Source organism: Lepidothrix coronata, unplaced genomic scaffold (genome assembly GCF_001604755.1).
Source record: "Lepidothrix coronata isolate B3197 unplaced genomic scaffold, Lepidothrix_coronata-1.0 Scaffold1, whole genome shotgun sequence".
NCBI classification, from domain to species: domain Eukaryota; kingdom Metazoa; phylum Chordata; class Aves; order Passeriformes; family Pipridae; genus Lepidothrix; species Lepidothrix coronata.
Genome location: NW_016690181.1, coordinates 12,025,708 through 12,049,487, shown reverse-complemented (window position 1 = coordinate 12,049,487; position 23,780 = coordinate 12,025,708). Strand labels below are relative to the sequence as shown.

General features: G+C 48.7%; 1 protein-coding gene across 1 annotated transcript in view; it reads right to left on the bottom strand.

Moving 5' to 3' along the window:
• The window catches only part of LSP1 (lymphocyte-specific protein 1), a 50,060-nt gene that overhangs the window by 11,244 nt on the left and 15,036 nt on the right, over nt 1–23,780 (bottom strand). The window contains exons 2-9 of the mRNA XM_017807494.1: nt 13,619–13,771; nt 10,158–10,247; nt 6,630–6,825; nt 5,529–5,651; nt 2,306–2,349; nt 2,047–2,128; nt 1,533–1,673; nt 661–741 (exon numbers count right to left, since the gene is read on the bottom strand). Coding sequence (XP_017662983.1) covers nt 661–741; nt 1,533–1,673; nt 2,047–2,128; nt 2,306–2,349; nt 5,529–5,651; nt 6,630–6,825; nt 10,158–10,247; nt 13,619–13,771 — 910 coding nt within the window. The remainder of the gene's footprint in view (nt 1–660; nt 742–1,532; nt 1,674–2,046; nt 2,129–2,305; nt 2,350–5,528; nt 5,652–6,629; nt 6,826–10,157; nt 10,248–13,618; nt 13,772–23,780) is intronic.

Here is a 23,780-nt window from a genome sequence, read left to right as displayed (position 1 = left end):
GTAATAGGAAAGAGAAGATGCAATGCCAAGCATTGTGAGGGAAGACTCACCTCAGAGCCCAGACCCCCAAGCCAGGGTTGTTTTTACCCATGGCAAAAATTGGTTTTATTTACCATATACTGGCAGCTCCAAGCCAGGAACTGACAAGGTACTTTGATTTTCCTCTCCCAGCCTGGAGAGTTTGAGCAGTTGCTCCTTGATGCATTTTAAAAGACATTTCTACAAACATTCCCACAAAATCCCAGATCCATCTGCAAATGTTGATACTGCCTTAGGTTCAGTTCCACTTAGTTTTGCATGTTTTGTTTACTTGCAATACTAAAAAACATAACAAGAGCAAAGTAACTCAACATTTGCAGTTCCATTGGAGCCTAGAAGGCTGAGACTCCCAGCTCATGGGCTGAGAACAAGCTATTCAAGAGACCTTACAGCATTACTGGATATAAAACTAATTTTTGCCCCCATTTTCACTAGGGCTGAAGCAATAGTATTTCACTGTTAGGAAGAGCTCTTAGATATGCAATTGCTTTGATAGGTACAGGTAGCCCTTGTCCCTGTAGAACATCATCATCTTCTCAATACCTCCAATCCAGCCAAGTGCTCCAGCCAAGTGTTTTTCAGCAGAGCAAGTGCTCTCAATACTCACAGACAGTAGCTCACCTTGATATTGCTCTCAGGTTTGGGATTGCCCTTCTGTTCCCAAAGACTTCTTTTACTCACGATGTCTCCAGCCACGATATCCTGAGAAGATGATGTTCTCATTACCCTTCACTGCTAATGCTGCTGTACGTGCCTCTGTTCATGTCCATTTCAAACCCACACATCTGACCTCCTTTTTTATTTATATCACATCATCTGACCTATAACAGCTGCAGCTAAAACCTATGATCTTGAAAACTTCTTCCTGTTCCCAGTATATATCCTATGTTTGCCTCTAAGTCTCTTCAATGAGAGTCTGAATCAGTTCCATGATGTTTATTTTCTTAAGTTTGCTAACTATTTAGGACACATTACCATCAAGGCTTCTTGAGTGGAAAGAATTTTGCTCACATATACACAGATTTGCAACCAATGTGTTACAGAATCAGCCTCAATCACAACAACCAGACAGTGAAATCATTTAGAGCAATACATAATGTTGTATGCGTTTTCCAAATTTACAAGATTTATCACCTTGGTGCTAGATCAACTTTGTGCTCAACAACTGGAGCTCAGCCCAAGCCCCTGCAGAAGACAGATGCATTCTCCCCACCAGCCGATTTCATTCCCATTTCGAGTTGGAGCCTCAACCAGCATCACAGAGGCTTTCCTAGCTGCACCACCAAGGGACAACTGGGGACCCTAACACAGGCAAATTGAATCTCCAAGGTAAGAGGCCTTGCAACCTGGCAGAAGAGATTGAATCTCTTGGGAGGTGTTGGGCACCATGAACGAGCCACACCAACAGGCTAACACAGGAGCAATGCACATTGTGCCCAGGGGCCAGTCCCTCACCTCCTGCACAAGCAAGGCAAGTCCTCCACGTGCCGTACCTTACAAGCAGAGGGCTTCACAGCAGACTGAGTTGTGACTTCTCCAGACTCCCAGAGGCTTTTCGTGCTGGCTACCATCATGCTTGTGGTGGGAAGGTCAAGAGAGGGCTGCCGGACAGGTTTTGGAGCCTTTGTGGATGTCTGGAAAACAAATGGAGACACATCACCATTAAAGAGTGTGCTTTTACTTTTTTTTTTAACCCCTGTAATTGAAGGTCCTCAGGGATGAGGGGCTATGAAAGGAGACTTGTAGAGTCTAACTAGTTCCTGTCAGAAACTTCCATCCTTTCAGCAGGGAACATAAGGAAACAAGGATGGGACAGCTTGCTAAAAAAAAACAAACCTACTTTGTGCTGTGGAGGGAGATACAGACAGGAGCAAGCAGCACTCCCATCCAGAGGAGACAATTTAGTTGTCATCTCCCAGATGGTAAAGCTAAGAGGCACAGGAGGAGAGCAACACCAGGAAAGGGGGCTCCTTGGAGGGTGGGGACAGAGACAACACAGCAGCCCACCTCAATAGCCTGTGTGTACTGCTCCAGCCTGTCATCAATCTTTGACACAGGGAGGGGAGGCTGAGTCTTCTTTATGCTGTTACTGGAGAGCAGAGGAGAGAAAAGGATTAATGTGTTCCCCTAGCACTTCAAGCAGAAGGGAGAACTTCAAGTGCCACAGGCAGCCTGTCACTTCTGCCCTTCCCCACAGCAGGACCCGTTGGTATCCTCCATTTGCAGGAAGTGACCTGCTTTACCCTGGGGTCAACCCTAGAAATACCTTTTCTGTATTGAGCGGTTCAGCGACTCAGTTCTGTCCGTGATCTGAAGTGGGAGAAAAAAAGACAAAGATATTACTTTTTTCTATGGACCCCAGATGAATGTAGTCACCCCAGAAGACCATTTTCTTTTCCCTGATCCCTCACCCATATTTTGGTTAAAAATGCCTTGCTCAGTCCCATGTTCCCATACTGCTGAGAGACAGTGAGCATTCCCTTTCCTCCTTCTTTCCACGGCAGGTGAGCAGAATCCCAACCAGTTTCAGGGGCAAACCAACGATGTGCAGCTTAACTGACAGCTGAAGCAACAACCAAGACCATTTTCTCTACTCTCTCTGATCAGGGAGCAAGTTTCTCCCAGACACTTGATTCCCTGGCCAGACACAACAGGGAAAGTGGCAAGTGTGGAAAGACAAGGGGGAAAAATAGAGGCACTGCCAGCTACATGGAAGAAAAGCCAAGCATGGGAGCAGCACAGGCATGAGTTAGATCAGCTTAGACCAGAGAAGCACACAGACAGGGCAAGTCAGCACATGGAGCCACCTGCAAGGCAGCTCTTCATGTCAAGCCATCAGGAAAGAGTTTTGCACCAGATGCTCCTGTGCAATAACTCTTTGGCCAAGACAGGAAGGCAAGCAAACACTTCACAACCACTGCAGGAAAAGAAAGCCCAAATGTTGCTAAACATCGCAACTTTTTCATGCCCCAGAAAACAAGCATACAGAGAGAAAAATCACCTTGAAGTCAAAGGGGAGGCTTTCTTAACACCAGCTCCCACAGAGTCAAGGAGCAGCAACCAAGTAACAAGGAGCCTTCTCCCCCTGTAAAACTGCTGCCTGTGCCACAGGAAACATCACCTACCAAGTTAGCAGATAAAAAACAGCACTGAATGATCCTTTTAAGATGCTTTCAGGAAATCAGTGCTAAATTCTAGCTAAACAGAAGACAAGACAGTGTCACATAGAGGACACATTTACCAGCTGTGCCAAAGAGCAGAAGGCCTATTAGAGAACAACTAACAGTGCAACCCTGGCTAATAGAGATGACATGGGGAGAGCCACTCTGCAGGGTCCCAATACAGCAGCACGAGAGAAGCCCATAAGCCAGCTCTTTCTGCCAGGTAGGCTGCCTGCCTGCTGCCAGTTCACTCCTTTCCTTGGTGTTACAGGAAGTGATGCTTGCCTCTGAGCCATGACTTCAGACTGGACTGACCATTCAGCTCATTGATGGGCAGGCTGCTACTTCATGGTGCATAACAGTAACCTGAAAGGGCAACCTGGCAGATCCCTGCCCATGTCTCTGCTTCTCAACCACAAGTACGTATCAATAGCAAAAAGCCTTGAGAGGTGCAAACCACCCACAGGGGCTTCTGAAAGGTTGTAAATGAGCATCAGGTTAAACAGGGGTTTTCTAGAGGGGCTTAGAAAAAGCTATAAGTGACAGTATATCCCAGCATGACAGTCTAGGTAGGAACAAACTTACACTATGCTATTTGGAGACCACCTCCCCCTACCCCGTATGGCAATTCCTTGCAGCAAGAGTTGTGTATTTCTCTGGTCCAAAGCACTTTCTGTAGGCCAAAAGAAACCACGGTTGTTTACTCAGCCAACCTCAAAGCTCATGGCTCACAAGCAGCCTGGGACAAAACAGGACTGGTACAAGGCTTCCCCCTTTCCACCATACACCTATTCAGCCCCTCAGGCCACGGTGGCCCTCTGAGCCCTGGACACCCCAGCCAATCACACTGCAATCCAACATCAGCCCACCCCAGATGTGTACCTAGCCTCCACCAGCCACAGCTGGCAAGGGAACACACTGCTGACTGCAGATGCTTTTGTCTTTCCACTACAAGCAGGGTTTCTGTTGAGCTTCCTGTGCCAAAACACCTTGGTGGTCAACGTGTTTAGTTCTTAGTGGTCACAAAGCCCTGCTGGCTAGGGTGTAAAGATCATCCTTCCTTTGGAAAGATTCCAAGTTCAGATTTTTCCTGAACAGCTTTACATCCAGCTTGGCGTAGGGGTGAGCTCTGACATCATCATCATAAAACACAGACTGTATTTCTAAAAACCTTTCCCTGGGCTAACCCAAGCAGCAGCAGTTAAGCTGAGGTTAAGAAGTTATGTGTGTTTTGGGGTTGTAATGACAGAAGTTTCATAAAAGTTGCTGAAAGTGTTTCCCACATTTCCCCACCAGTCCCATTCCAGGAATATGCTTTGGCTACCCCCACCCCACTTTTTAAACCTTACATAGCCTGGATCCAAACCCACCTTGTCTCCCCTCTTTTTATTTGATTATAAAAAAGGTTTCTCCATTAAGAGCAAGAATCTGATGGTTGTAGATGATGAAACCTTCCTCTTGCAATCTATTTACTGATGAAAAAGAAAGTGCTCAAACAATCATCCCTAGCCAGGAAATGCTGACTAAGCAGCACATAGCACAGATCTAAATGCAAAAAAAAAAGCGAAGATAATACCCACAGAAGATTAACAGGCTACACAGACTCCTCACTATTTCCCTCACTGCTACAATCAAAAAGCTTAGGGCTTACAAAGACAAAAGAAGATTCAGTGCAGAATCGCTTATCTGTATCTATTGTATTTAAAAGCACTCACACAGAACTGAGAATCTATAGGAAATGCAATGTAAGTCACAAGGTGCAAGTCAGGTGGTGCTAATAACAGAAGCTTCACAAGAGCATCAGTGCAGACAGATGTGATTGGGAAGGACAAGATGCTTCAGAGATCAGGAATTCCAGTTTGTTTAAACAATTTAAGTCATACATTTTACTCCAAGTAAGATAGAGAAGTGCTAGTGTTTCAGTTACTGGGGCTTTTTGTGGGGGGTTTTTTTGGAAGGGAAATTTCATTGTCTGATTGAGTTCTTGTATAGCTTTTAACCAAATTCACAAGTTGAAAGCACAGACATCTTTCTCAGTATTACAATATTCCCTGGAGTCCTCAATGAACTTCAGACTTTCACAGTGATTGCCAAACAGAGACTGTTACAGCCTTCAACAGCTCAAACAGGCAAAGTAGGAGGAGAGAAGGTGGACAACCATGGAAGATGAAGCAAACTGCTCGAGTGGTTAGTCCCAGCCTGTAGCAGGACAGATAACACGATTCACACCCCACATTGCCATAAGGCTGGGATCATTCTCCTCATCATTAGTTAGGTGTTCTATTACAATAGTTGCTGTGCCTCCAGAGGGGCCCCAGGAACACAAACCTTCGTGGAGCACACTGCAGTGTGGTCAGAGCACAGCTCCTCCTCTTCCAGGCTGGTAAGGCTTGGGGCCTTCTGGCGTTTCTCTGGTGTTTCTTCTTCCTCATTTCTTCTTCTCTTCTTTTCCTGAGTGCAGAAAATTACCAAGCCAGGAAGTGAGATGGTCAAACTGCTTATTATGCAACAACAGTGATTTTTCCTGTCTCCCAGGCTTCCTGCTTTTCACTAAATAAACATGAAAGTGCAGAAACTTTGAGTTCATATAATCTGATTTGGAAACATTCAGGAAGAAGCTCATGTATCATTTGGAAGGGAGGGCAGAAATCACAAATTTTGCAGGTTCAAGGTTCCCAAATGGTATGAATAGGGGTCCTTGCACCAGTTAATACAGACTTCTTACTCGACTGAGATAAGAAACCATGAATTTCTCATTCAGAGGCCACAGGGAGAGAGAGAGAAGCTGCCCTTAGAATGAAGGGCTGGAAGAGTCACACACAGTTCATATGCAAAAATCATACCAGCCTCAGATAAAATCCTTAGTTAAAATCCATTTAGAACAAATGACATTTAAAGCTCAGCCACCCTAATGGACTTGCACACCACTCAAGTTCCAGCTTTGTCTCTGTCTCTCCTTAAACAGAAATTATCAGAGCAATGAAAGAAAACCTCAGCTGGGAGCAACACAAGACTAAGAGATCTATCAAGACAAAGTGCTACAAAAATGTGACAAAGGCTGGTGATAGAAAAACAAGCAGTATAATTTAGATTTGAGTTCTCCTTTAAAGCTATTCACTGCCCTGAAAACCACAGAAGTAGTTTTCCCCCTCAATATTGCAGGGACATGGCAAAAACACCACGAACTCTGGCAGCAAACAAACCACCCTCACAAAAGGGCAGAGGCTGCCTGCAGTGACCCCAAGAAGGCACATAGGCAAGAGTAGCACAAGCCCCAGGTTACACTACGAAAGCATATCTAACCCTCTAATGGCTCAGCACCCAGCAGCATAAGCAGCAATGGTGAACTAAGATCCGGGAGAGCAGCCCCCGTACCAGCTCTCCCACCAGTCCTCTGGAAGAAAGTAAGTCAGCTCCTCCTGATCCCACCTCTTGCTTGGCTTGCTCCCCTTCCTCCTGCTCTTGGGCCTGTTCTTCCTCCTGACACAACCTTTCTTCCTCTTTGATAACCGCATTCTCCTCCCGGATCTCCTCCGGGCTTTCCTGATCCAGCTGAAGCTGCTCCAGTTTGCCTTCTGCTTCCCTCACACCACCATCCTCTTCTTCATAAGACTGTCGCGGAGACCTAGAGGTGGGGGAGAGATCAAAGAAGAAAAACACATCATTATGGGCCTACAGACACCATCAGGTACCTCAGACCTCTAGAAATCAAGTTTTACCACTTCCCCAAGGCTACAGTTTGTTGGGTATTCTACACCAGGGCTCACAGCCCAACATAACAGGCACTCAGATGTAACAGCAGTCATGTCACACTCCCACACTTCAAATGTCCAAGACTCAGCTCAGCTAAGAGCTGTGGCAGAGCTGAAGGTATCTGCACATTACCAGCATCACGATGGGCAAGATCCACAGGAAAGCAGAGAGCTGCCCTCTGCTCAGACCTCTGGCAGAAGGCAGCTGCTCAGACCACTGCCACCATGATGTGGTGTTGGCTCAATTCCGTGCTTGGCTACAGCTAAAATCCCAGGTGAACCAGCATGTTTTTCGGTCCTGCACCCAGGACACAGATCGGATGCTGTCCCCACAATTCCCAGCATCAATTCAATGTGGGGCACCAAACACAACCCTTCTCTGCCTAAACTCATCTTCCATGTTAACAGTCTTTTGCTGGAGGAGAATCCAACCAACCACACATGGACATGCTTCTCAAGATTCCCCTTTTCTCTAGCTGAAACTAAACTGCAGGGCAAGGCTGCACAGCCACTCACCTGGAGGTTTTTCATTTGCAAGACACAGTGCTTCGCAAGCAGTGCTATATCTACACTTGATCCCAAGCCCCAGTTTTGCCCACTAGACCAAATTACACCTCTACTCACATCCCTCATCTCATAGCCCAGCAAAACACAGGAGTTCCACAGCAGATGGGGTTACCCCTTGGTTTAGGGGTTCAGGAAAAAAAAAAAAAATCAATCAGGTTTGTACAACAGAATTCCTCCAGGTCTCTGAGGCTGCAAGAGGAGACCTAGGAGTATGTTTATGCAATCAGTTTGCAAAAGCAGAGCAGCCCATGCCTTTGGGCACAGGGGCAGTGGGAATACAGAACCCCAGGACTACCCCGGCTCACAGCCATGCCATCTAGCTGTCCTCTGGCTAGGGAAAGTTTTCTCCTCCCACCCATTTCTTGGAAAATCACCTGGCTTGTGAGAGCAAGGCTAGAGAGCTGACTAGCAGGCAGCTGCCAAAGGGCAAGGCTGACTCACCACTTCTGCCTCACCAGCCAGTACCAAAACACAAAAACAAGTTCAAGCAAGACCTTTCCACCCACCCCCTTGCTGCTGGGAAGGCAGCTCACAGGTCAGCCACCATCCAACCCTCCACACTGACCACATGGGGAAAAAGATGACGCGTGTTCTGGCTCGCTTGGCTGTTGGTGGGAGGATAACAAGTCAACAGGCTCTGAAGGCCCAGGAAACTAGCAGCTCTTCACCAGGACGGCAGCAATGCCTCCAGCTCAAGTGCCAGCTCGTGTTAAAAATTAGGGCCAGCAGACACAATGCAGTCTATAGAATGTCTTTTGGACCACAGCAATTTTGTATAGGGGGCAGCTAGGTTGGCACAGCTACACCTTCTTTCGTGCAGCTGATAGCATGGATCTCCCACCACAAAGCAGTGAACCAGAACCAAAAAGAAAACGTGCCTTAGCACCAAGGCCCTCAGGGGATGCAGGAGCTGGTTTAGCTCCATTCAACAGAGAGCAGCTGTCTCCATCCACTCATTCACAGCCACCACTTAAACAACTTTCACATGAAAACCCAGAGTTTGTTCCATCTTCAGTTAAACAGGACAGAGAGAAGTTGGGAAACCCTGACCACAGCACTGGTTGTCTCAGCATGGGGAATCAGACACACAGCCTACCTGTGCTCACACCACACTCCAAGCTTGTCCTTTGGATGAGGTAGGTCAGCAAGGGCAAAGCTGCTGAAGGAACTTTATAGGGCACAGCCACCTGCCAGGAAGCAAGCCCAGCCTTTGCAAAAAGCCTGCTCCCAGCAGGCCCACAGGATCTGAGCCCCTTTAGCCGCCTCCAATCAGCCAGCCTTTAGCCAAGTGCCCATTCAGCTACAGCCCCTGCTTTTAAAGGACCACCTCCTGCTGATGGGCTTCACCTGCCATGAATACCATCCTCCCTGCTCAGCACCTTTCCATTCTGCTACAGAATAAACACAAACATCACATAAAAACCCAAGGAGAAATTTCTGGAGAGGATAATGCTAATTCCAGCTAATTCTCTTTTGAAAGCCAAGGAGGGAATAGCAGTAGCCTTTCTCTCCAGGCAAACTCTTTGCAAGGGGGGGCTGGAAAAAGAGGCAGCATGCTGAAAAGCACATGATTCCTAATTGCTCCCACAGATGTTATAATCAATGCTGCTCCTTGGAGGCAAGGTGCTTGAGCAGTGCTTGTGAGACCAGGGCTGCAAAGGTACAGCTTGCAGAGTGGTTTAGCCATGACATTTGGAAAAAAAAAGTAACAAAACTGTGAGCTCTATTTATTTGTTCAGCAGTAAATATTAATCTTAAGCATTTTTTCAGTCATAGAATCATAGAATAGTTTGGGTTGGAAGGGACCTTTAAAGGTCATCTAGTCCAACTCCTCTGCAGTAAGTAGGGACATCTTCAATTAGATCAGGTTGCTCAGAGCCCCATCCAACCCAGCACCGAATGTTTCCAGGATGAGGTATCCACCACCCCTCTGGGCAAAGAATTCTTTGGGGTAAAGAAAAGGCTATGTCAAAAATTCCCTACAAAATCAAGCTGCTAAGAGAGCTGAGTCACAGAGTTAATGAGCAGGTAGATGTTGTCCAAGGGAAACGGTTAAGGCAGAAGTTTGGTTCCATTCAGCAGGAGGGGAGTGATGGGAGATGGGAATTAAACAGCTGGCACATAGGCACTGCTCAGGGCTCTTTGCTTCTTGTTTTTCCCTGCTCAAAGATTGAGCATCATTGAGCCCAAGCACAAGGTGGGCTGGGGCCATAACACTCACTATGCTGACATGAGCCAGGAAGCAGCAATAACTTAGAACAGCTTTTTAGGCTGTCCTGGATTATGTTAGAGGTCGTTTCAGCCCCTGCAACAGCTCAGGTGGCTTAAATCTGCTGTTGTCACTCCTCCAAACCCAGGTGTCCTGGCAGGCTGCCATTGCTTGGAGTGCAAAGCTCAATCCAAACATCCCCAAAGCCTGAGGCCATCCCTGGGCCATTCCCCCCAGCTAGCCCAAAGGGCAGGAGAGAGCATCTGTTCCAGCGGTGTGGGGCCTGTTCTGTCCTGCTGATGCTCAAGCCTCTGGCCTCATCCTTACACATGCTAGACTTGACCTCGGTTTGGTCACCCCTCCTCAGGGACACTTCTTTTGCTGGGCTCATTGGTACCCCTCCCCTGGGTTCATCTGTGTCCTACCCACCTCTGTTTGCGCTGCTCCAACTTCTGGGACCAGTCACTGAACCCCTCATCTTCCTCCAGCTCCGAAGTCCCAGATGGCTTAAAGTCATAGCTGAAACACAGCAAGAAGGAAAATTAGGATGAGAGGCACGCAAAAAGATCTAAACCTGGGCTGAAAGAGCCACAGCCTGACACTGTCCTTCTCTCCTTCAGCTATTCCATCTTCTTTCCTCTGGCTGCTCCTAAATCCCATTTGAAGCCTTATCCTCTGTTACAGGAAAGATGCCTTTGCCATGTGCTCAGGAGCACCCTTGTACAATGGGGGTCTCTCGAGGTATTATTGCATGGTGGAGAGGAAGAAGCAGCAGTTCCATATCTCCAGCAGGAGCACCCCACTTGCTGCTTGTCTCTGGGGCCATATGCAGGCAAAGGCAAGCAGCACATCAGAAACAAAAAGTCCATGGTCTTCATCTGCACTGAAGCTGGCCCTAGCTTGTTCGCACCAGAGGTGTTTCAAACTCAGTTGCTGTCCTATGCTGTCCTATTGCCTTGTCCTATGCTTGTAGGCAGCCCCAGAGATAAGACATCAGCAGGAGCTGGCCTGAACAGCTTGCTAGAACAGGAAAGCATGAAGATCCAAAGATTAGGACACTGGATCCTCACGTTCCCATACAGCTTTAAGCCAGTCACATGCACTTGCATGACTCCAGCTCCCCGCCTGTGCATATCCTGCTGCTGTGCGGAGCCACAGCCCTCCCGGGGTGCACCAGATGTGGGCTGGCCTTGCACAGGGACTGTTGGGTTTTTCCTACTTCTTTCCTTGTGTTTCCAAGAAGACTAGCCTCCCAGTGAGGGGTCCTGGGTGGGAAAGCATCACGTTGCAAGCATTGGCCTGAGGAGATGGCTTTTGGGACTCAGGGCGATCACATTGCCTGGGAACGGGAATTAGGATGTGCAACTCGGAGATTAGTTTAGAACCCAGAGGTCCAAAATATGTAGTAAATGTGGGCAAGTCTTTTTTTTGCCTTTCTGAGCTCTTAGGAGATGCCAGGAAATGCACAGCCTCCTCCATGACCCCGGTGGCTTGAAACATGAAGTAATTCTCCGAGATCTGGGAGTCTTATATTGAACTGACTGCAGGAGCCAAGGATTTACAAAACGTGTGTGCTCTCACCAGGCTCACCAGGGAGAGAAGCAGGGAGTGCACAATGAAAATGGCTGCTCAAGCCACAAGATTGAGCTCAGCCCAGCTCCTGCCATGCCTCAGCATCCCCTTGGACTGCCAAGCAACGATGCTACATAGGTCTAGGACACCGCAGCCTGGGCTGGGTTATTTTCTGCTGTGTGTGTAGTGGCCGCTTGTGGATGCCCCAGGATAACATCCAGAAAATTTGATGTGGAATCAGGACAGGGCAATAAATCTGCTGAGTCACTGGTCAGGGCTTCAGGCAAGCTGGAGTGCTGATGGTGTCCAAGGCAGAATCATTCCAGTATTTGTGGCTCTGGTCACAAATGTGTGTTTGGGCTACCAGAAAAACTCCCAGGGAGCAAGGGAGACTGCCTGAATGCTCTTAGAAAACTGGTTGCTTCCCTGTGCCCCTCTGCAAACACAACCCCAGGAGAAGCATCAAGCCAGCACAGCCCCAGCGCCACCACTTTAGCTGATGTCCATCCCTCTGGCTCCCAAGGACACGCCTGTCTTTCCTGCAAACCTGCTGGTTTGCATGCTACTTCTGGTTTTCTTTAGTGGGGAGAAGGAAGAAAAGGAGATTCACTCTGTCCATTTGGTGCAAGGAAATGCCAAGGGTTGGTTTGAACTAACAGGAGCAACAGCGTAAGTCCCAGCATGGGAAGAGCCAAGGGAAGGAGGGGCCAGTATTTACACAAGAGAGAACAAAGCTTTTCAGAAGATTAACAGCCAGGGCTGACCCCGGCCACATGAGCAAGCCCAGGTGGCTGTCAGCAGTGATAAACAAGACCAGGGAATGGCCAGAGAAGAAGAAACATCCTTTTGGTTGAGCCTGGCCCAGCAAGCTTAAGCATCATGGAGCAGGGACCAAAACCCTTCATTTTATGAGTTCTTCTTGTCATTGCCTGCTTAAGCACTCAATTAAACCTGGGTATCACCAATGGTCCTATGAGATCTGCAGCGTGTCTGTGCCCATGCCAATGGGACCGGAGCCTGCAAGCTGGGTTACTGGGGCTGCTGCACACTGCTCTGGGCCTGAGGCTGCTCACAGCATCTCCCAGCAAAGCAGAGACCAGAGATCCTGTCTGCTGTTTTAAAGACCTTTACAAATTGTTTTCCAGCTCCCACGTGAAGGGGGGTTTGGAAAAGCCAGTGATTATTATTACTGTCCAGATCTTCTGTTTGCTTTTAGAGCAGACTGCAGTGGTTTTGTCTGCAGAATATCACCGTGTGTATTTCCACAAAAGATTGTGACGGTGCTCTGCAATGCTTTCAGACAAAAAAAAAAAGGAAAAAAAAAAAAGAAGTCCTGCATAATTTTGAAAGTATCTAAGAAAAAAAAAAACTTTTAATGGAAAAAGAATAGATTTTTATAAATAACTTTTGCTATTTTTCCAATAAAATGAAACTGTTGCTTCTCTCTGACTATAATCCCATATAACTTTTCCATTGTGTTCAATATATTTAGAAATAACTGAGGTCTTTGAGACAAGAGTTTGACAATTCAGAGAGCAGACTGGTTTTTGTGCTAGTCCCAGTGCTGCCACGGCATCTGGGCTTCTGAACCATGGACATGGGGAGGCTGTGGTAGGATGCTGTGGTGGGATGCTGGGGATGTCATCCTATCCCTTCTCCAGGTGTTTCCTCTTTGACAGTAGATAACTCAGCATCTCCATAAATGCCTCCTGAGCTACTTCCATTTAGGACCTGCCCCATTAAAGCACAAAGTTAGTTTTAACCCTCGGAACTGTGAACTGCACCAGGTCGGGGGCTGCTCATGCTCCCAGTGCCAGGGCGGCATCCTCCAAGGGAGGAATGGGGAGCCCAGCCAGGATAGGTGACTGCTTGCTTGGGCACCAGCACTGTGATCTGCTCGGGGTTGTGCATCACATCCTCAGGTACGTGTCCGTTTTTGCACATATCAGGAACCTCCATTGCTTTCGGTGTAGGATGATTCACAAGTTGAAATTTAACCAGGCACTGAAATCACTGGCAATGAGGACTCCCTGCCAGAGATCAGCCTTGCCCAAGCTGTCCCAGTGTAAACACTCAGGGCCGTAAAACACCCAGCCTCCAGCCAAAATAAAAAGAGCAAAGCATGGCTTCTGTGTTTTTCTGCCCGAATAAGTTTTTCTGCTAGTGTGGGCTAGATCTCCAACCTAAACCTGTTAGAGAACTTCCCCATCTCCTAAAGCCACCCCAAACAACTGAGACACACGCGCTGTGCACGCAGGAGGGTTTTGCTACAAGGAGAAAGTGTGTTGCTGAAGGATTTATCTGTGGGTATTTCTTACTGGTTTTCCTGTGCCGGACTCGCACTCTCCGAGCAGGAGACAGTGCCATTCAAGCCCTCTTCTGCCTGGGATCTCAGCTGCTTCTCCCGCTCCCGCCGCCGCCGCTCTCTTGCCGCCTCTTCCTCATCTTCCACGCTCCACTGTGCTGTCAGCCTGCCAAGAAAGAGGGAAAACTCACCCTTAATGCCATCAGGCAATGCCTGTGAAACCCAGTAATAACCCTCTGAGGTATCTGGGCTCCCCCGACAAACAGGAGGCTTCTGCAGAGGAGTGCTCCCATCATGAGCAGTGCCCTTCAAAGTGGCATCCTCACCTCCATCAGCAGACCTCCACGCTGGGACTGATGGATGTGCAAGGATAAGGTGGGACACATAGACTAAGAGAGGGGTGCAGAAAAGCCTGGAAGTTTCTCCAAGGAAGATGTCGTGCATATCCCCTTCCTTCCAGACCAGCCACCTTCCTGCGCACTGGAAGCCTACTGGGAAGCACCATTCCCTGCAAAAACAGCTTTGCACCCCAGGAAGGGTTTGTAAAGGGTCTTGCAGTGCTGCAAGATATCTAACATCCCCATCTCAAGCTTTGGCCCAGGGCAGGAAAGATCTGCATGCTGGGGGTGAGTTTCCTCAAGCAGTTGAGCTGCTCCTGCCTGACCAGGAGCCAAATGCTGGAGGGCAGCAGCTATGTCCTGCTCTGCCCAGCCCAGCTTTCTTCCACCCCTGCAGAGAAGCAAAACCTGCCTTGGCTTCCCCCAGACATATCAGCTGCTGAATAATAATGCCTCTGTCAGCAGAATGGCCTCTTACATCCCTAAGGAAGCAATGCCACAGTCCTCCTCTGGTGATAATGCCAGTCCAGTCACTCCCCACATGGGATCAGCTCCTGCTCCACCACCGGCAGCACCAGCTGAGCCGCAGGCAGAAAGGGACATGCTGCCATGGGATGGTCACCACTCACCCAAAGGGCCTGTGATGGCAGCTGGAGCTGGCCAGGTCTAACTCATGGTACTTGGGGCTGATGCTGGGGCAGATGCTTCCTCACCCCACTCACCCCGGCTCAGCCACGTCCAAAACAGACCATGAAGGCTGTTTCCCCTGGTGTTTGCAAACCTATTTACAGAAATGCTCTTGAGGCAAGGCATACACATGGGAGTCAGGAAGGCGATCTCCCACCAGCAGCAGGATCCAGCCCAACCTGAACTTCCCCTCCTCAGGCATGCCCTGAGGACTGCAGTCCCCATAGGATGAACCTGCTCAATAGGAGATACAGTGCAACATAGTTCAGATGGGGGCAAAGAGCTTGTTGAAAGGAAAAGAGAAAAAAAAACAGAAATGCCTTAGTTGAGACTTGTTTCAGCCCAGTTTGAGTGAATGAGGAACAGGTTTCAGCTGCCCCCAGGTGTGCCACTCTGCCTGCCTGCCTGGTTTGCCCATACTGGGGACTAGCAACCATGTGAAAGGGCCTCACTTCACCAAGGGTCTCACTAAAATGCTGTTTTCATTTGAGGTTCAGGACAGATACCTCCCTCTCTCAGCAATGGGAGGAAAAAAGCCCATTGGGATTAATCAATAGATTTTGTTCAGGAAAAATTTGGCCCTTCTAATTACATTATGAACCTTGGTAGCCTTTCCAGGGAGACTCCCTCGGAGCCTATTTTACTCTGCAGTGGCAGCAGGACAGTCGAGCTTAGCCCCAGCAGCATCCCTTTCCACAGTGGTCCCACCACCAGCCAGTCAGGAAGCTGGGGATGACCCTAAATCACTGCCCTCTTGAACTCCCACCTGCCCCAAGGCAGCAGAGCCAGGATGTGGAGCCCGATGTAGAGAAGTTGCCCATCCCTGCTGCGCCCATGGGGGAACAGGGAAAAAAGCAAATCACAGGACTAGCCCAAGAAAATGCTCCACTGCTGTGTAGTTACTGCCTGCCTTATTTGGGTGGGGTCTTTTTGCAAGCAGCAAATTCAGCTCTTTCCCCTTTTACTCCCTCATCGCCCCTTGCCACCTTGTTCTCCACGGGGAACAACGTGGACCCAGACCACAGCCTGGGCTCCCCTCCTCCCTTCCCTACTCATCCCACACTCCTATTTATTATTTTTCCTCAGGTTCCCATAGAAACCCTTGTCTGTGGGCCTGGCAGGAAGCCACCGTGTTGTTGTTTTTTTTTTTTTTTAATATATAAATGAAGTCATTCATTAAACTCTGCCATGATCTCCCTCCCTTGTGCGACAGCTCCAGATAGTCTCCAATTCAGAAAGGCTGTTAACCCACTCTCTCCCATATCGCCCCAGTTACAAGAAGCAAGGTCCATGTTTATGCCAGAACAAGTTAGATTTCAATTAAAATCCTTCACCCCCTCCTACAGCTCCTTGGGAAGCTGCTGCAGAGGCAGTGCTGCACGAACCCTCCCTGCTTGCCCAGGGTGCCCAGGGGAGCTTGGAGGGGGGTACCCTCTGAAGCATATGAGCTTTCCACACTGAGAGCAACGTTGGTTGGCAGCCCTCTCCCTTTCCCAGTTGGATGTGACTAACTCTCTCCCCATGACCTCACCGGCTCGCTATTCTGTCCCTGCATCCTTCAAACAAGCTGAGGACAGAGCTGGGGGCGACTGTTTTGGGGAGAAGGATTTTTCTGCAAAAGCAGGGAAATAACTTTCCCAGCTCCCTTTGCCACAGAGCAACCCAGCTTCCAGGTTGTCCGCCACTGTGCTGGGATGTGGCTCAGACACACTGAGCATCCTGGTGGGGCTGAAATGCTGGGAGCACCATGCCTCTGCTCAGCAGTAAGGGCTGCAGATAAAGCCCCCACCAAGCCCCCACTCACTCTGCCTTCAGGAATACCAGCACTCTCCAGCAAACACCTAAAACCAGTTTATTTGCAGATTCTGAGCTCTTTCTCATGCTCAAACAGGCTGGTAGTGGAGTGACGTTTAATAAGTGATGCTTTGGGGTTCAGTAATCACACTGACAAGCAAAGGAAAAAGGATGATTACTTTTTGACTGACCTAGCAGCACAAATATTTGTCTTTAGTGAAAAACAAACAAACCAAACCAAAACAAAAAACACAAGCAAATGACAAACTAAGCCTTGCATTTGTTTTTGTGTTTGGGTCAGCTACAGGGGTTTGTTGGACCCCAGACAAATGTGCCATTCCAATTTGGACAATCACAAGTGTGAGCAGGGGGTCAGCTGTTAAATTGCCTTTCGAAGCAAAAAGCTGGAAAGATTTAATTTCCAAACGGTTCCATTTTCTAAGAAGGGGCCATGGTTTTCCGTTTGCTCTAATTGTTCACAATTGCATTCAGCAGCTCAACGTGCTCGGCCCACAGTGATATTTCACAACCATCTTTCCCACTTCTAGAAATAATTACCCAGTGCTTCAGGATGAGGCTGATCCCACGTATCTCTGCTTTCACCCCCAGCCAGCACTTTCCCAGGTTGATCTCAGGCTGGGGAGGTTTGGAGAAGAAGCAGACTCATAGCTGCCAGTGGGACCAAGAGCTCTCAACTTCATTTCACCCATCACAGGATAGGGAAATGGAAAGCAAGACAACTTGAAGCTTGAAGAATTGCAAGATGAGCTAGAGTGTGCTACATTCCGGCATCCAGCCACTTACCCTATATAGAGGGATTTTCATGCAATGTGAAAGGAAATTCACCCCCTCACGCAAACTTTAGGGTGACTGGAGAAGGGATGAGGAAGGGTAGAGAGACCTCTTTGTGGCCCCAGCAGCCTGGAGCTGCAGCAAGACTTGCTCCGGCAAGACCTCATCACAAGACTGGGTCATTTCTCTTACACAGTCCCTACAACTCTGCCAACAGCTTTTGAAAGGTCATGGTTGAGCCAAACACACTTTGTGGAAGGGACTTAACTCTTCCTGAGGAGGTGAGGAGATCCAGCAGGTCTAAAGATGAACTGAAAGCACCCTGGTTTAGCTTTGGCCACAGAGTCACTGCTTGCCAGGCGTTTGGGATGCTCAGGCTTCTGCTCTGTTTGGGGCCAGCTGCCCATTTCAGATCCAGCTCTTGACTTCACCTCCCTCTGGACCCCCAGCCAAAGGAGGGGTTTTGTTTCTGTTTGCACTACAAAACACCTCTTTTTGCAGAACAGCATTACAGGCAACCAAGCCCTGGCCTCACTGTTCCACATGGCCACAAACACCAGCTCCAGACAAGCCAGCATTGCTGGAAAGGTCACGTTTCCATTGGGCAATTCTTCACCAGCACTAGAGGAGATTATAATATTCAGGCAAGGGAAATTTCTGGCACCAGATGAGCTGTGTTTAAGGGAAACTCTGCAGACTCAAGGAGTCTTTTGCATGGTTGACAGCTCAAAGGAAGCTTTGCTGGCCCAAACCCAACCTTCAGCACTAAAGCTAATTCCAGAAAGGAAAATCAAATGCCTCTCAGAGGCTTTGGGCTTTGCAGACCTGTGCCAGAAAAACTCAAGAACCCTCTACCCGCACACTGGACATTCCTGTCTCCTGAGCTCGCTGGGTTATCAGGCCAGGAGAGTGTTGACTTTGGTTGCTGTGTCTGTTGGGTAGGTTGCCCCCAGAGCCAGGGTTCACGAGGGAAAAGGTTTCAGGAACAGGATTTAGGAGGAGCCACATGCAGCCCTGGCATGACAGCTGGTGTTTCCCAGAAGATACATTGCCCACCACCTGCGAATAAAACAGTGTCCATCACCACTGAAAGAATCACCTGCAAGTGATGGGGCTGCATGAATTAGAGATGAACTGGGAAGAACAGCCCTACTTCCCCCAGCAGCCGTCCCGTTGGCTGCTCTGTTGAGAGTAGGGGAAAGAAAGATGCCAGAAACTGATGCATGGAACCTTCCCCTTCCATGTAATCCACCACAGCCTGCGTTGCCTTGTCACAGTGCCAGATACAATATCAGTGCAGAATATGGACTAGGACTGTCAACAAGTTCATCCTGCCGCCGAGCAGAGCTGCCAGGCTTTATTTAATATTGCATTTATCACAGATTTCTAAAGGGCCCTGACAACTGGCAGGGGTACGGAGACGTGCAACTCACCCTGCCACATGAAATGGAGGAGGACACCCTCAGAAGGCTACAATCAAATGCCTTCCTCACCCACTGCCAACAAATTAATCACTTACTAATCTCTTATAAATGGCATATAATGGATCTGTGTGACTGAGTCAAGTATGCTGGAATACCCAGATAATGCCTCCGTTCATGCCACTCAGGACCACTGGTGTCACGCCACAACAGAAGTCATGGCTGAGGACACTTGCATGCAATGTACAGTCATGCTGCCATGGCTCAGTTTCTCTCCATCCCTGCAAATCACATTTGCCATGGCTCAAAGCAGTGTCCCAGGCGATGCCTCACACCACAGGCACCAGTTTTGGGCATCAGAGTTCAGCCGCTCGGCCCTTTCTGAAGATCTCTCTGAAACCCATGTTTACCTCCACCTATCATGACACCTTCAGAATCCTGTCCCTAAGCCTGTCCCTATGTCTTGTCCAAGGCCACCAGGAAGACATAAGGAATGGAATAGAAGTCCAGCTGGCATCTTGACCCCCAGATTAACTCTATGCTAACAGGCTGCTGCTGAACGCCAGCGACCAAGACTGGGCTCCATGACACCAGAGAACATGGGCTGATAAAGCATCTGTGGTACAGCCATCACCATATCAGACAACAACCAAGAGTCACACTTTCTCAAGGATGGGTTTCCAATACTTAGGAGTAATGTGACTGGATAGGAAAGACTACAGCTGGGTCATCATCCCACTGAATAAGGAGAGGGGTGTGGATAGCGGTATGATACAGAGAGACTGGGAAAAGAAATAAAATCAAAAAGTATTATGTCACAGCCTGGAGTTTATTTCAGCCTAGCCTCAGGAGAGTTATCCCAGCTCTGAAACGGCAGCGTGTCAGTCAAAGGAAGCCACAGATACTGCACAAGCCTCTCCCTCCCATACATTCATGTAATTCCTCAGCTGCATTGCTCCATTCAGAGTCCAGGCTACAGAGTTTGGATAAGAAGGGGGGCAGGGGGGAGAGGAAAAAATGCATCTATATGCTTCACCCTTAGCCTTTTTCTCATACCAAGCTTCCCCACCCCACACGTAGCTGCACAGTCTCAGCCACGTCTCCCCATTTCGCTTATAAATCACGGGTCACCTTCAAGATGTGAACAGCAGGATAAAGCTGCTTCACACCCAGGGGCGACCGCAGAGCCCATCCCCATCATCCACTGGAGCTGGGGGTGTGGAAATGCAGCACCCTGGGAGTGATAAGGACACACCAAGGCATCTGAACAGAATATGATACGGCTCAAACTTTTATCAAGCAGAAATGGAAGAAAAACCACATTCAGCACGGCAGAGAGCTATCTCTCTTTTAAAATAAAAGCAACTCTTATTTTTTTTTAAAATGGATCTTGGATTTTCTCCAAAAAAACACATCCCGTTTCTGCCCAGAGAAGGATGTGCAGATGTGTAGCCATGCATCCACGCACACCAGGTATAAAACTCTGCCTGGTCTAGCCTTCATTAAATTCTCTGCAAAGACTGACCTGTCACTGTGGCATGTCGGGCAGGGAAAGACTCTGATGGTAATTTACTGCTTCCACAAGCAAAACAAGACACATTTGAGAAAGCTGGTGGCAAATGGCAGGAGCAGACCGTGAAGGAGGGATGCAGGCAGGGCTGGTCCTTCGTCACAAGCTTCATCTGTCCCCTCCTGCCACTCACAGGACACTGGCTCCAAAAAGGTACAGGGGATGTTCCATGCTTCCAGACACCATAGGTGACGCACAGCCACACACAGAGGCACAAGGCAACCAACGGGAACAACTGTTTCTTTTTATTATTATTGGTTTTAATGATGGCAGACAGAATCCAAATGAATCCCTTACAGGATGATGAATTGCACTCCCAGGACTGTGGGTCCTTAGCGCAGAGATAGGCTGGTGCAGTAATGTATTAACATCACCGGTCAGGAATTTGGCAAGGGGGAGGAAAGGGCTGGAGTCTGAGCCCTCCCAGCACTCCACTGTATTCTGTAGGTGTGAGAAATTGGTGCTGTGTACAACCTCAAACTATGGCTCTTTCTCACGGTCTCTCCATCTCAGCCCTAAGGTTCAAAAAATTGAACCTTTTTTTCTAAAGAGCAGGAAGTCTGGGCTCTGTTTTTTCAAGGGAGAAGCATGCCGGAGAAGAAAATAGATTTGTCAAAGAGGTACAGACTACCTTACCCAGCTTTAGTATTTTATTTTTTCCCTCTCTCAGAGGGAAACAAGCCTCCACAGTCTCTGTGCCTTAGCTACAGTTAGCCAGCATCCTTGATACACTCGTGCTGGAAAACAAGCCTGAGCCTCGGAAGGTGAGCAATAGCTTTACCACTGCTTCAAGCCAGAATTAAGAGTAAGATTCATATCAGCTTAGTGCTTTTTATAGCACCGCTGGCTTGGCTACGAGTCACTCATTTTGGAGCCCCTAGGACAACACAGTCTCCCCAACAGCAGGAGGGAGTTTTCAGTCTGAGCACTGGCAGGAGGCAGCAAGGGAGGCCGTGAGAACACGCTGCTCTGCTCCCTGGGAGAGCTGAGGCTTCGTTTATGGCCATTGCTGAGGAGTTGTGCTGCAACAGGAACCGGAGTCAGCAGCAAGCCCTCAGCCCCCACTGTGCTAAGGCAGCAAGTTTTCATGAGGAAAAAGGGTCTTTGCACCCCAGCCTCTTGCCATGGGACAGAGGCATGCAGCAGCCCCAGCTGCCCTCTGCCCACAATAGAGCTGAAGGACCATGTTGCTGATGTTTGATGACTGTTTGGTGCTCCATCAACAGAGTTAGAAATGGTAGGAGAAGGGGGAAAAAAGAGAAAAAAACAATCTGGAAGCTGAGAATTAGTTCTTACACACCATTTACACACCATCCCAGCTCCAAAGCCTCAGACCTCAGCTTCTCCATCCAGTGCCCTTTCTAGCTGAACCATGCTCAGATACATGTGGTGTTCCTTCTCCACTCCATCAGAGGATGCAGATAACCTGTGTTTGCAACCCTGAGGGGCTCAGAGGCTCACTACAGCTCCCCAAAATTTCCATGGGCTCAAAGTTCGGGCCCTAAATATCCAATTGCTTAAGAGCAGGTAAAAAAATCGAAGTCAAGCCAGGCTAAAAGCAAACAAACCCCATCAGCTGGTTTCTGGGAAAGGTCAATGGTAGGTGGAGTTCTGAAAAAAACAAGCCCCAGGGCTGGGAAAATATGGGAATGGATCCACAGGATACTCAGAGGGGACAGATGAGCTGCGGCGATTGGAGAGAGAATGATGAGCTGCTGTCTGCAGAGTGAAAGCAGAGCGTGGGCATCCCATGAGGCACCCAGGGAGGGGCTACCCACCACACACTGGCTTAGCCCCTTACCCTCACCCTGCCCCACGGCTCAGCTGGGTTGCAAATCACCAGGTCCCTCCCGCCTTGCAAAATGTGGTGGCATTGCTCTGCAAGCAGCTGGCACCAGTGAAGCCTCACCAGGATGTGGAAATCCCCCAGGCATGCCCCAGCAACCCTGGGCGATCAGTGTAGCCAAAGAGCTCTCCTGGTTGCTCCTCCCCGCCAGCAGCATCTGGTCATGTCTCCCTTCCCATCTGCCCCCCACTCACAGGGTTTGCAAAGGTGCCCACTAGTTCTGCCCTGGCTGTGATGATGCGACACAGAAGGATAACAAAAATAAAGGCGACTAATAAAAACATCAAAATAGGGAGGATTTGGGAAAGGGAGCACTGTGGTGGGCAAGCCCTGCAGGGACCAGAGGCTCCTCATGCAACATTTGAGGCAGCATTGCAAAGTATGAATCCCACTGATGAAGGTCCTGTGTCCCCCTGTCCTACGCCAGCATCCCTCCCTCCTCTCCCCATGCAACAGCTCTGCTACGGGCTCGTTCCTGCACGTTCATTTTTCCCATCTCCCCTAAAGAGCTGTCTCACTTCTTCAGAACAAGAATTCCTCATTACCCATACCTATCCACAAGCCACAGAGGTGGACTAAAGCAATGCTGCAATAGCCCCCAGAGTAGTTATCTCCCAAACAACCAACAGTGCCCAGACCATGTCAACCACCCCCAAAAAAAAAAAATGTTCTTCCCCGTCAAAGCACTATCCAGCCCTCCCAAGTGCTTCCAGCTCCTTGTTCCCAGCTCAGCACTCAGGAGGTCAAGACAGAAATACTGGAGTAGCATCTTCCCTGCTGAGAAACATCCTGGCAAGCTTCAGGAAACATCGAATGCAGGCAGAAAGGAAGGTATCCCACAGAGCTGGGGAGAGCCCCCATATCCTGATCAAACTAAATATTACACTCATGACATACACCAAAATTCAAGGAGTTCAGAAAATTTTAAAGCTACCCCTAATGCTGAGGAACTCCAAGCATTGCCAAGAGCATTGCTGGACAACGCAGTACCGAGTTGTAGGGAGAAAGAAGGAGCCATGCAGCTGCCTCATGGGTGCCAGGACATGAGTGTTGGCATCAGCTGGAGGTGGAAAACATCTCATCATGTATGGCAGGCCAAAACGCAAAGGCATGCAAGATTCATTTCAGATCTCACAGTTTGGCTTCCCATGTTAATGGCTTCACAGAAGATAAAGCAAAAGTCCCATCCTATAGAGTAAATAATTAGCTCTATCATGTGATTCAATTTTCTGACTTATAATTAGAGACACTCATTTATTTGTTGCCTGTGCAGCAGCCATGCTCTGGAGCCCCTGTTCTGGACCAAGTCCCCATTGTCCTAGGAAGCATACAAGCAGTGTGCAAGAAAACTGTCCTTTTTCCCCCCAAGAACAAATCACAGCTCACTTCCGAATGGTACCCAAGGTTCACCCACATGCTGCATAAAAAACAAACCAGCCGAGACAGGAGCAGTACTCCTTCTAACTCACATCCATCTGCATGCACACTTCACCCCACAGCTGCACACTCTAGCCAGGCATCGACGGCCCAGCTATGGGGACACAACTGCAGCAAGACACCGCAGCACTTAGTGGGAGCAGCGTCAACCAAGAGGCCCAATAATCTGGTTTCAAGGAGCGGCACAGCTGATTTACAGAGAGGCTGATTTGTAGGTTAATTAAACAGCCATATTCTTTTGTGAAACACTTGAGGCTCGATAAATAGGGGGAGAATAAAATTCCAGCAGG